Below are 13655 nucleotides of genomic sequence, written 5' to 3'. Positions count from 1 at the left end.
TAAAGCAATGAACATGTTTCTTCATTGTCTAAATCAGGGGTTGCCAAACTGGGGTGCCTGCACCCCTAGGGGTGTGCGAGTTGGAATTTCAGGGTTTGTGACAAATAGTGGCTTCTGTCCCTTTATAATAACTTTTGGTGGAGAGTGCCAACAATTAAACATAGATAAGGTTGGGAACCATTGCTTTAAATAATATAGTTTAGGAATATCTTGTTTCTCAGTCCTGTTGGGGTTTTTAAAAAAAGTCTAGAGCATGAAGATTGCTTCCTTTTAGATCTCCATTTGAACACAGAAGCACATTATTGCGGTTTTTTTTTTAAAGGAAAGGGAGACTGAGCTCTCAGGATAAGTAACTAAGTTATGACACATTGCTTTCTTATCCAAATAGCAATTTGTCTGACTCATTTCATATCGGAGCAACTCCCAATACTTTACACCAACACTCCCCAGTACATTAAAAAAAAAACCACAGCCACAGGGCTCCAGCCTCACCCTGTGCCTTGGAGGAAAGTCAACTTTCTACCACCCCCCCAATGTTGATAGCTAGCAGGTTCACAAGAGTAGAAAATAGGCTGAAATTGGCTTCATTCCTAATACAAGTAGGAATGTGAATACTAAAATTCAGGGAACTGACAATAGTGAACAGGTGTCTAACAAGTTTCAATTAATTATGGGTCTGCATTTGCTATACTAAATGTAACTATGGTGGTGTAAAAGCAACCCAAAAGTTTAAATAAGATATACAATGAATATCACAAGAATGTAATTAAGAAAATTCTAGAATGCGCAGAAATGGACAGACAAACACTATTAAGGGGATAAAGAAGAAACTGAATATTTTTTTGACGTGGGATGTATTTTATCAATGGTTAGACAATAGAAACAAGTTAGAAAGGAGGAGATATAAAAAGAGGAAATGTTAATGTGGAGAGAATTTGAAGATGATGTTATGTATTATTGTAATTATATTACTATATAGTTATATTATTAATATTGTGATAAATGTAACAACAAATATGTGGATTATGACTGTTTAAATAACTGTATCCAGATCACACAGTTTGATGGAAATGAAAGAAATATAAATAAAACAAAACATGAAAAAAGATATACAATGAATATCTAAAAATAAATTTCATTTTAGTGGAGATAATCACCCAGCCCCTCAGTACTCAGAGATTACTAATGAATATTCTTGATCAACCAGTTTATACTAAGCTATTAATATTATGACTATGGATATATAACATAATACAAATGGGAAATACTTAATTTTGCATTTAATTAAAAAATGAAGGGGAGGGCCTACACAACTACTTATTGGTCAAAAAATGTGCATACCTATATGCTTAAAAGAAGAAAACACAGAAGGGCTTTAAGTTTAATTAGCTGGTCTCTGTATTTTCCAAGCATTAATGTTCTTAATTGCATAAATTAATTTCTGAGACATCATACCAGACATTAATAAATGACATATATCCCCTCAATATTATTCATGTTATAATTTTTTTATTTAGAAAAAGCATATGTATATGCCGTCTACAGAAACTGAAAAAAAAAATCCTTCAAAATTCATTTACACACAGTTCAGGCATACTATATTCACAGCTGAGGGCCAGGCAAGTTCATGTCTGAAGGGATTCCTTTTGGGGGTCAGATTCATTACTTGGAGAGTCAATTATTAATCTGGGTTCAATTAATGCCTCCCAACTCTGAGTTATCTAAAAGAGAAAAAAATAAATGAAATATTGGAAATTGAGGCAGTCAGCAGATACCAACTGAATGACATTCAATTACTGCAAGACAATGTAAGTTTTCCTTTATGAGCAAAACTTTTATCAAAGCGCATGTAACTCTTTGCAAAGGCAAAAAATATAAGCCACAGTCATTCCAGTTACACCAACAAATGGCATCAAGTTAGGTTGTGGCCACGACCTTTCATTTAGTGTAGAGTTGTTCAATAGTTGTTGAACTGCATTTAACACAGTTGGTTTAAGGTAAAGGATGTATCTGGTCATCTCCTCTAATTGATATACAGATATCCCCGACTTACGGCCACAATTGAATCCAACATTTGTTGCAAAATAAGAAAGTTGTTATGGAGTTGTGCCCCATTTTTATGTCCTTTCTTACCACAGTTAAGTGCATCAAAGCAGTTCTTAGTAACATGGTTATTAAGTAACTCTAGCTTCTCTATTGACTGCTTGTCAGAAGGTCTCAGAAGGGTTAGGGTTGATCCAGGGACACTGCGACCGTCATAAACACATGCCAGTTGCCAAGCACCCAAATTTTGATTATATGACCATGTGGGTGCTGCTGTCGTATGTGTAGAAAAATAGTCATAACTCATTTTTTTCAGTGCCGTTGTAACATTAGTCACTAAACAAATGGTTGTAAGTCGAGGATTATCTGTAAGCATGTCTGTGTGTACACACACACACACGTTACCTCAAAGTGTGGGCAGTTGGGAAGGAAAGGGAAATAGAAGGAAGAGTATAAATGGAAAAGAGAGAGAGAGAAGCAGGAAAATAAATATAAGGGCAGCAGAGAGACAGAACTGAAGAATTATGTCAGATATGTGTAAATGAAGGGATGCAAGGAGTTGACTCATGAGAGACCAAATTTGGAACTGTTCCCCCCCCCCAATACTGGTTCCAGTTCCAAATGTTGCTGACATGTGGCCCCAAAAGGGTCTGCCCAAGAAAAACTTGAATTGAGAAATGTCCGTTCTCCCCTTTCATGTTCCGCTCTCTCTCTCTCTCTCTCTCTCTCTGTGAGGCAATTTAACTTTTACCCACAAAAAAAATACTCCCTGCACAGGCACTGCAGCATATGTAAAGAGAGCCTTAGATGGTCAAGCAATTTCAAGAAAGTGCTGTCATACCTTCCTGTCCTGAGATACGGCATATTCAATTGTCTCATCACCCTCTTCAGATTGGTAAACCAGATCAAATTTCCCTGGCTCTTTTGCTACTAAAAAAAAGACCACAACAAAATGTAAATTACATCGGGATGTTTGCAATGTGACAGGAAATTGTAGGACTTGTCAACAGATGGTGTAAATCAGAGGTGTCAAACTCAAGGTCCAGGGCCCAGATTCCGCCCGCAGGATGCTTAGATCTGGCCTGCGGGGCCGAGGTGCCTCTGCCTGTGAAAACAGAGGTTGGGAGCGCCATGTGCAGCCCTCCCAAGCTCCATTGTCGTTGGCAGAGAACTGCAGGAGGCCGTTGCAGCCAAAAATGGAGCTTGCGAGGGTCACAGGTGGCCCTCCCGAGCTGCATTTTCTCTGCCAGAGGGTTGCAAGAGGCCATACCAGCCTAAAACGGAGCATGGAAACTTGTTTTCACTGGCAGAGCGCTTGGTCCACCACAGACGCCCCCAACATGTGTGACATCAAGCTGGCCACATCTACCCTGCCTCCTCATGCGCCCTTCCCCTGAGGTCAAACACAACCCTGACGCTGCCCTCAATGAAATTAAGTTTGACACCCCTGGTGTAAATGAATGGATTCCACTGATGGAAGAGATTCCATCAACAGAACAGAGAAGGAACACGCCCTCCTCTTTAGCTTCCGCCCCAGCAGAGGCCTGCAAAAGAAAAAGAAATTCTGCTCATCCTAGGTGAGATATTTCTCATGCTAGCTAGATTTTATCTTTAAAACAGACTAATTTTGCAAAATCCCATTATAAACGGTAATAATCCGTGTTCCCTCTTCACAAGAACAACCATTTAAGATGTTGGATATGACTTACCAGAAGAAAAAGAAAGGATTTCAAGGTCTAGCAGCTTATTAACAGGATTCCAGCTGACAATTTTTCCTTCCTTAAAAATATGGGGAAAAATTAAATAACAGCATTTGTAAGGGCATTTGAGAACACAGTGGTCTTTTGTTGTATCATAAATTGTTCTATTACTATAGTTATTGTAAAAATAAGCACCCAGTAGGCGCCTGCAGCATTAAAAACAATAGGGATTTTTATTATATGGGGAAGCTGTTTAAATCAGAGCAATTCATCCTAATCCTTATCCTGCTAAGTACAGATATTTATTTAGTGATCATTCAAAGTTACAATGGCATTGAAAATAGTGACTTGTGACTGTTTTTCACACTTGTGTGACTATTGCACCATCCTCACAGTAACATGATCAAAATTCAGACACTTGGGGAGTCATATTTATGATGGCCGCAGTGTCTTGGAGTCATGCGATCCCCTTTTGTGACCTTCTGATGAGTAAAGTCAATGGGGAAGCCAGATTCACTTAATATGCAAATACCATTAATTATTCATTTTTTGGCCATGTATCTTTTTCTATATAATCTTTTACAAATCTGTCTTTCGTGCTTTTGGACAAGTTGTCTGGAAACCCAGATAATCACTGTTCTATATTCCAATAAGGAAACTCTTGCTCTCAATAGCTTTGGTTTGTCTTTTCCTGGATTGTTTTTTTCCATCACAAAAATAGAGTTAAGAAAGATAAATTACCAAGCAACAACAATAACAACAAAAATATGCTCTACGGTCTATAGTTTTTTGTATTTGTTATCTCAAGAATCTTTCCAATGAGCTGTGGGGGTGCGGTGGTTAGAGTGCAGTACTGCAAGCTACTTCTATTGCCTGCCGGCTGACTGCAATTTGGCAGTTCAAGTCTCACCAGGCTCAAGGTGACTCAGCCTTCCATTCTTCCAAGGCAGGTAAAACGATGACCCAGATTGTTGAGGGCCATTTGCTGACTCTGTAAACAGCTTAGAGAGGGCTGCAAAGCATTGTAAAGTGCTATATAAGTCTAAATGCTATTGCTAAATGCTATCTGTAAATTAGACAAGCACCTTTACTACTGGAGACAACCAGGAGGGGTGGGCACAGAATTAAGATTCAAATTGGACAGTCCACCCCAATCGCCATCTCACCTGCTTAATTCAATATTAAAATTAACACTGGCAACAAAGCAAAAAAGATCAGAAGACAATGTGGCTTTTCAAAGGAACAATTTTATTAAAAGGCCTAAGCTTTTAGAAAATGTTGCTCACTTCATCTGATGCATAGGATTTAAATTGGGATGGGGGGGGGAGACAGAATGATTATACAGATGCAGATTACAAGAGAAAATCTGAATTAGCTTGTAACTGCAGCTCATAAAAGCTTAGGCCTTTTACTATAACATGTTATTCAGAAAAGGTGCTCCTTCTGATTTTTTGCTACCACAGACTAACACAGCTGCTTTAAAAAGTAAAGCAGCAATACTTAATAAATAGAAAAGTAGCATCAAATTACATTGTAAAGTTGATGGTAATACCTTGTAATCGGATACTTCAGGAGTATAATTTTCGGTTAATTCCAAAAGCTGTTTAAAAAAAACCCAAACTGTTAAGCTCCAGATACAGGTATAGCCTCCTCAAATTATATTGTTCACCTAAAGTTAGCATAGAAACTAAAAGTCAGTAATAAAAGCTTTATTGATTAAAAACAACCCTTTATAAAATAAAAATGTTGACACCAATTACTTCTGATAACTTTCAATGCACAATAATATTAATAATTATTTACACTGTACCCCATCTGAAAAGCTCCATTAACAATACAAGCAAATTAATGACCCTTCAGGAGAGATAGAAGAACCTATAGCTCTCCCGAAATCATTTAATCATAACTCCAAGCAGGCTCTGGCAATTAGCGCCAGTGATAAACAATCCTGTCTCTGAATTGTTGTGTACATGTCACTGTAGTAAGGCAAGTAAAACATTCCAGGAAAACACATAGGGGAGAAAAAGATATATAAATCTTTCAGAGAAGGGGCAGCCTGTGAACCAATTAATTCTTTGGTGGGGAATTAATACAGGTACGGGCAGAAAAAAGTTCTAAAATTAAAGTCTCTGGTCGACCTCAACTCTTGACTTCATGGACACCTCCATGTTGTTTTCTAAGCAACAGTAGAGAGGTGGTTTGCCACAGGCTTGAAACTTCCAAAATGATTTTTTTTTTTACTTCCCAGTCCAAGGAATATTCATGAGATTTCCTGGTGACCTCTCATCCAAGAAATAACTAAATCCTATCTTGCTTTGCTTCTCAAGATCAAAGTAGTTAGGTGATTGAGTGGCTTCTGTATAACAAGGATCCTAATTCTCAAGTGATGCTAGTTTTTATTGAAAATACTCTTTTTTACACATCAGAACAGCATTTCTCTTCTATAAAGAAGCTTCCATCATCATACAGAGGAGCCAACTTTTAAATCCAATTTTGGACCTGCAGAGAAAATACACCATGTACACATATAATGCTAAACCATGTTGAGGCTTCTTCCTATCACGGTATTTTGTAAAACACTGCTTGCGATTTAGTGTCTTATGCAAACCAACAATTCTGGTGTGGGGAGTTTAATCAATCATGTTTGAACAAATCTACCTAAAAAAAACCCACCAGAATATGCTACTCCACCTGCCTCACAATTAATATTTGCATTTCATCCCCCCACCTCATATTATACAGATGAAAGAATACCTTAAAGGCAATTTTTTGCCCTACTTGTGGGGGAGCAGCTAAGAGAGGTAGTGTGCTGTAGTCCTTTTTCGGAGCTTCCACGGGATTCTACAAAACAATCATTGGAACAATCATCAGTACAAAACAAGTACTAAAATGTTGTAATGCAAAGTTGCCCAATTAAGGTCTACTTTAATACATTAGCTGCCGTGACAATGATGGTAGTACCCATTCATTGGAGTATTTTATCTATGAAAAATGAAGCCTGACAGAGATAGTGAGTGTGGTATGTATTTTAATTAAAACCTTTCTAGTCTTGTGACACTTCCACACAGACCATATTCTGGGAATCCTTGTTCAGAAGGCTGGAGAGAGGAATAGATCTGCCTGTCTACTTTTCTTCCTCCAATTTTCTGAGGCAATAATTATCCAGAGTGTGGTGTACCCAAGCTACCTCATGATTGCTGCCTCAGCTTCACCACCCCATGTGCACACAGGCAGTTGCCACACCACTTACTGCTCAGTGCCCACTCAGGAAGGTTTTTGGTACAAAATTTTACAAGGCCTCTTGAATGTCTATTGAGGTTCTCAGTCATCCAGGTCAGGGTTGTCCCAAAGGTGCTTTTTCAAGAGGCAACTGGAACTGCCTCTTGAAAAAGCACCTTTGGGAAAGCTTCTTAAAATGGAGGGGTGGGAAGACCCTGGGGTCTGCGATGTTGTTGTGGTGGTCCATGAAATGTTATGATTTAAATCTCGAGTTGAGCCTTAATGGCAGATGGCCCCAAAAGGTATTTAAAAGGGAATTCAGGGTGAAGAAAAGAATGAGAACCGCTGAACTATAATAATCATACATTTGTTGATAAACGTAAATGATCATGCTCTTAAAATGTAAATGTATGGCGTATGTAAGGCTTGTTTCATTGGCTAGTCTCTGCATATTCCTAATGTTTAGTGATCCATGACTGGAGGGGGGAAAAAATCTAAGAAACACTGATCTGAACACTTTGAAACTATTCGAGTGATCCTATATTGGAATTTTTTAAAATTAACAAAAATTAGAATTAAGTTCCCTTAATTCAACTTTTTCATAAAAAAATATTCTGTCCTGCAGCATTTATTAGAAATCTGTTAAAAACAGATTTCTAATAAATTCCAGAGACTACTTTTCACCCCATGCAACACTCAGGTGTTCTTCTACCTTTTCCTAAGTAGGATAGCAAACTCTTCACGATTCTAGTTGATGCAACTTCTTCCAGGCAGATAATTATTTTAAAGTACTGGATTTTCTCTACAGCCTAGAACAGGGGTCCCCAACCTCTGGGCCGTGGCTCACTACCGGGCCTTAAACCATTCGGAACAAGTCTACAGAAATGGTGAGGGAGCATGCGCCTGTGTCCGCCACTCATGCGGAATCATCTACATCTCTCCCACCCCCGACCAGTCTGTGCAGCCGGAAAAGTTGGGGAACTCTGGCCTAGAGGGGAAAAAAGGTACTGGCAAAAATCTATTGATTACATAGGAGCATGTGCAACTGGCCTATTGTACAAAAAAGTAGGCAGGGTTACTTTACCAGTGTTGACTATACAATGATGCAACATAAAAGGAGGAAAAGATAACAGGAAAACAATGTAGCCAAGAAACATTCTTAGTCAGTTGTATCAAATGCCAAACTTCAGAATAAAACCCCAGCAGCCTCCTACCCTGCTTCTCAGTTTCTAGAGAATGTCAGAATGTAGAACATTCAATTGATACTCTGATTTCTGCAGATAAAATTAGGAACCAGACTTCCACCATTTGGTGGTAAAGACAGGTATGTAATGGCTTCTATTTTTATAAGAATGTTTCACTGCTGATCCATGGAATCATAAACTGGATGTTACTGTTACACCCACCTGAATAATAACAGAGGCATTTGTGGCTGCTTCGTTTAACTGTTTTTGTTTCTGGTTTTCGCTACTGTCATTATAGAAAAAATGAGCGCGTTCTCCCCTTCCCCTATCCCTGGTCATCCTACGGCATCCACGAACTCTAGGTCCTCTCCAAAAGGGGGTTTCTCCTCTTCCGCGCCCCTTTCCGTTTTCCCTCAGGTTTGAAACTAGCCCACAAGAGATATCGGAAAGTTGTTTGTCATCATTCCCTGTGGCAGACAGATTGCCTGTGGCATTTGCCTTCTGTTTCTTTAAAGCACAAGTCTCAGATTCAGAGCTATCATCAGATTCCGATGTGGAGCTTTTAGGCTCAGCCTTTGAAGAATGGCCTGTCGCCGTTTCTTGCTTCTGATATGGTAGCTTATTTCTCAGGTTACTGCTCTGCTGCTCTTCCTCCGAACTAGAATCTGAATATGAACTAGAGGACTGGCACTTGGTTTCCTTGGTTTGTCCCGTTTTAAGAGAAACATTGTCTTTAGGTTTCCCAGCAGGAAGATTTTTTAAAGACGCCAATGGTGATTTCTTAATGTGTTGCGATGTCCCTTTAGGCGCAGGTGTGTTGGTCTGTTTTGTGCCTGGTATATTATAGTCGCTATCAGATGACGATGTAGAGGATTCACTAGAGAATCTGCCTTTCTTTGCGTTGGATTGTGCTGTTGTGTTTCCCTTTGTGCTTTTTTGACTGAGATTTTTCTCAGTCTTCTGGGAGGTGCTCCTTGATGGAAATGTACTTGCTTTCTTCTTTGCATCCTGCCCTTTCCTCTGCTCATTTTTCCCCCTAGGTTTCTTGGAATGAGAATTACTACTCTCAGTGTCCATCATAGGACTCCTCTGAGGTGCCGCATTTTTCTTTTTCCCCAATGTCACAGAATCTTGAATATTTGTAGATTTTTCTTCTTGGTGCTCAAAATTCCATTTACTTTTACTTTTGTTGGGCTCCTTATCTTCATTTTCAGAGTCCTTTGCCTCCAATTTCCACTGTCGCTTTCTTTGTTTTTTTGACAAGGTACTAGAACCATTGGTGACTGTGTTGTAACTGTTCACTCCAACAATCTCCTCCAATCTGATTCTAAATCCAGAAAGAAAAGAAAATGTCAATGTTGCAACATGTTTTATATGAGTAAATGGCTAACCCTTTTGTCTTCATGTGCCAAAAGTGCGCACATGCAGCACCCCCCATGCCCCAGCTCCTGCGCACGTGACTCTCCCTATGCTCCCCCAGTCTACCCGTGCATGCACACGTGACCCCCTGCACCCCGTTTTGGGCCTAGCAGGCCTCCCTGAAGCCTCCTGGGACCAAAAATGGGATGCTCCCCCCATGTGCATGTGACACCCCCCCCCCATTAACACACGTCTCCTGCCATGCACGGCAAACCTGAAAATCAGTTGGCTGGTGGGAAGTGCACGCACATGCACGATGGAGCTGAGCTGAGGTAGACTTGCATGCCCGCAGAGAGGGCTTCGCATGCCACCTGTGGCATGTGTGCCATAGGTTTGCCATCACGGTTTTATATAGTATCATGCTAAAAAATGAAAGCCATCCAGCTGGCCTTATAATCCAACAAAGACACAGGTTAGGAATACTGATCTCAGTACAATATTCTCTTTTTAGTCTTTCTGCCTTAAAAGTAATAGTTTTATATATGTATACTTAAACGTAAGCCACATGAGTGGGATGATATCACACAACGCCGTGATTTATTGAACCATGCTACATTTGTTTGGGCATTAAACAAAAAAAAAAATCATACGGTAACATAATGTGCAAAGCCTTCTCTATATTTACAGCTTATACAGTATCTCATAATGGTATATATAGGCTCGCAGTCTGGAAGAACAAATAATTTCCATTCGGTCACAGTTTCTCAAAATGAGCACTACCATCACCTAATAATATGATAAATGAATTAGTATGGCAGCTTCCATAAATAAAATGAATATCATTAAGGCCAAGTTTGGGCAAGTCAGAGTATTGCTTACTTGTAATAATTACTGTTGTGGCCAAAACCTGGCTCACCAAAAGCAACCAAATCATTTTGAATATACCACATAATTTTATTAGAGTGCAAAACAACAAGACAGTACATATTGGCTTCCCAGCAACACTTTTGCATTTCGCTGAACAGCCGTGAGCAAAAGCAGAACTAGAGCTTACAAATGCCTTTGGCCTATTGTGAAGACGAGGGAAAAGGATGGAACAACCTTGGAATGTTCTGGATAAAGACATCCATGTGACAGTATTATTTATTCATTCTTACTAGGTCAGCATGGCACCCACATTATCTCTGAGATATGGTAAGTAAATAGTAATAATTGGGTTCAGACCCACAGGTTCCTGCCCAATGATTCCGCTTTCTAATGCCACTCAGGGTCAAGCTTGCTGTAAATGTTTTCTTATCAGGGTACTTTAATTAATTCACGTTTAGGGTTGGGAGGAAATCCCATAGATTTGGTAATGAGTGGTGCTTACATGTATTGGAGAGGGGGTGCTTTTCACACCACATTACATTTTAATCTAGCCATCACAGCGTTCTCAAATTTTATGAGCTTCCACAAAGCAAAACAGAGACCAAACCTGAAGAGTGATAAAGTCTTGCTAATATAAGCATAGTAAAGTTTCTTTAAAACTTCCAAGAGTTTGGGAACACCTGCTCTAGATGATAAATAATTTTATGGGGGCTTACTTCCACATTAGATGTACTAACTTTAAAATGCCACGTTAAATAATTATATAATTTTTATAGTTGTATAATTATATTATATAATTATGGTGTACTTGGCTTACGGCAGCATTCCCCCTCCAACTACAGCTAGTCCTCGACTTACAACAATTTGTTCAGTGATGGTTCAAAGTAATAACAGCACTGGAAAATGTGACATGACCGTTTTTCCTATTTATAACCTCTACGGCATCTCTGTAATCAAAATTCAGATGCTTGGCAACCGGTTCAATATTTAGGACAGTTGCAGTGTCCCAGGGTCATGTGCGACTTTTTAACAAGCAGTCAATGGGGAATCCAGATTCACTTAACAACCAGGCTACTAAAACCTATCAATGGTAGCGATTCACTTAACAACTGTGGCAAGCAAGAAAAGTCGTAAAATGGGGCAAAACTCACTTAACAAACGCCTCAATTAACCACAGAAATTTGGGGCTCAACTGTGGTTGTAACTCGACGACATCACAAACCCCATCACTGTATGTGAATGTAATGGAAGATGCAATTCAAAGTACTTGGAAGGCACCTTCCGGCCTAAATCTGAACAGGATCAAGCTAACCTTCAAAAAATTAAAATAAATTTAAATAAATCTGCCAACATGCAAACCGAATAGCCAAAATCTCTGTTTTCACTCCAAAGTAGGCAGCCGCTCGAGGGAACCTCTGTTTTCCCCCACCACCGTAGCCCAGGTGTAGTGTCCCCACCAGACCCTTTTTTTTCACTTTCTCAAGGCTCCCACCGAAGAGAATCGTTGTCCCGCACCAACCGGGCGCTCTCGGTGGGCGGCAGGAGCGCCCCGTCGAGAAAGAGGCTGAGCCTGGCGCGGCGGCTAAAGCCGAACTTCTCCCGAATGAGGCTGATTAGGTCAGTGATGAGGCGCACTTGATTAGGCTCCACCAACAGCCAACACAGCCCGCAGGCCGGAGTCACCGGCGGCGGGTAATCAAAGAGCAGGCGGAGACGTATTGGAGCCTCGCAGCCGCCGCCTATGGCCGCCGCCATGTTTCCGAGGGCCAACAGCTACGGCGTGGCATGCGGGACAAAGCAAAACGAAAGCGCGAGAGCGACAGCGAAAGCGGGCGGGGCCTACCACCAGCTGCTTGGAAACGCTTCGGTGAAACCGAGAGCGCGACAACCCGAAGGTTCTTTTCCAGCACGTCAATTTGTTGCGTTGCCCCATTTAAAAAAAAGTCCTTTTTAAAAAAACTTGAATGCTTTTCAATTAAAACAATCATAACGGGGAAAAAAATCAAGTTAGGCTGGGAGTTTTCAGGATCTCTGGATGTGTTGGCGTTCTAGAAAGAGAGGGCGGGGGACCAAATTCCACTTCCTTATTTACTCTGAATAGTTTAACATCTCTCGGAAATTTCCGAGCAAAGAGACTGCGCATAAAATGGCTGATAAAAAAGCACGGAAACGTGTTGTTTTTTTTAAATGTGTGCGGAAGAATATTTAGTTGATCATCTTGCTAAGGGCAGCATGTCACCTGCCAAAGAAACATACCGACTTTCTTTACCAAGAAGGTGTGCAAATAAAGTGGGAAAATAGGAGATTGCAGGAGACTAAACATACTTATCTTCAAAATGTGTAAAAGACTCGAAAGTCAGCAATACTGTTAAAGTATTCTCCCTCTGAATTTTCCTGAAATACATGCCCAGTACTTTTATTCTCCCTGCCATTGTGATACCTAGTAGCCTTCTGTATAGGATCAGGATGCCCCCCCTCCCCCCCTTATATCAGAGGTCTTCAAACTTGGCAGCTTTAAGAATTCTGGACTTCAACTCCAGCTATGCTGGCTGGAAAATTCTAGGAGTTGAAGTTCAGAAGTCTTAAAGTGGCCAAGTTTGGGGACCCCTGCTTTATATAAATAACCTTTCAGTAAAATAGAAGTATGTTAAACTAAATCAAGTCTGTATTCTTTCCTTGGCTTTGCTCATAATAACTCTTGAATTTGGAGGAGGCTAAGGTGGAGATTATTTGTACATTAGCACAATGTTCACTTTGTGCTTTCATTAAGTAGGGGCGTGCATAAGTGCACCAACATGCCTAACCTCCCTGTCCTACTGTCCCCATTCATTTGTACCCATTTCCTGTGTTCTTCCTCATGTTTATTCTTATTCCTGTTATCTTGTACATAAGTGACAAACCAACTAAATAAAATAAAATAAATTATAACTAATTGCAGTGGTTTATTCACATGGTATATACAGTAGGTTTTATATAATTTTATCCTTTTAATATTGTAAACAGCCCAGAATTATCCTGTTTTAACATGGGCACAAATAAATAAAAAAATAAATGGCTCAAAGAAATATTCTTTCATTTTAAAATGAGAATAATATAGAAACATGAATGTCAGAGAAAAGGAGATGTTCATAAACCAGATTTTTGTGGGCTTGTTATTTTTATGTGGAAAAGCAGAAGACATATTCTTGCAGTTTGAAGCAGTCCAGCTCAGATTCAACTTAATAAAATGGGAACCAACTGGAAGAAATGTTGGCTGCTGTGATAGGCTAAAGATGTAACACTA

The 13655-nt window shown here is 39.8% G+C and overlaps 1 protein-coding gene across 1 annotated transcript; it reads right to left on the bottom strand.

Moving 5' to 3' along the window:
• Positions 1 to 1489: 1489 nt before the first annotated feature.
• On the bottom strand, positions 1490 to 12309 carry COIL (coilin). Its single transcript, XM_014054499.2, is given in 8 exon segments — positions 1490 to 1655; positions 1658 to 1721; positions 2885 to 2973; positions 3753 to 3822; positions 5296 to 5343; positions 6498 to 6584; positions 8369 to 9473; positions 11865 to 12309. Coding segments are annotated over 8 exon segments (1779 nt in total). The 5' UTR covers positions 12128 to 12309; the 3' UTR covers positions 1490 to 1602.
• Between the last annotated feature and the right edge of the window lie 1346 nt (positions 12310 to 13655).

The sequence above is a fragment of the Thamnophis sirtalis genome, unplaced genomic scaffold (genome assembly GCF_051295495.1).
Source record: "Thamnophis sirtalis isolate CommonGarterSnake01/CBP01778 unplaced genomic scaffold, rThaSir2_p1.2 scaffold_3, whole genome shotgun sequence".
Taxonomy (NCBI): Eukaryota; Metazoa; Chordata; class Lepidosauria; order Squamata; family Natricidae; genus Thamnophis; species Thamnophis sirtalis.
The sequence above is the reverse complement of the archived record's forward strand: the minus strand, read 5'-3'. Positions and strand labels throughout refer to the sequence as shown.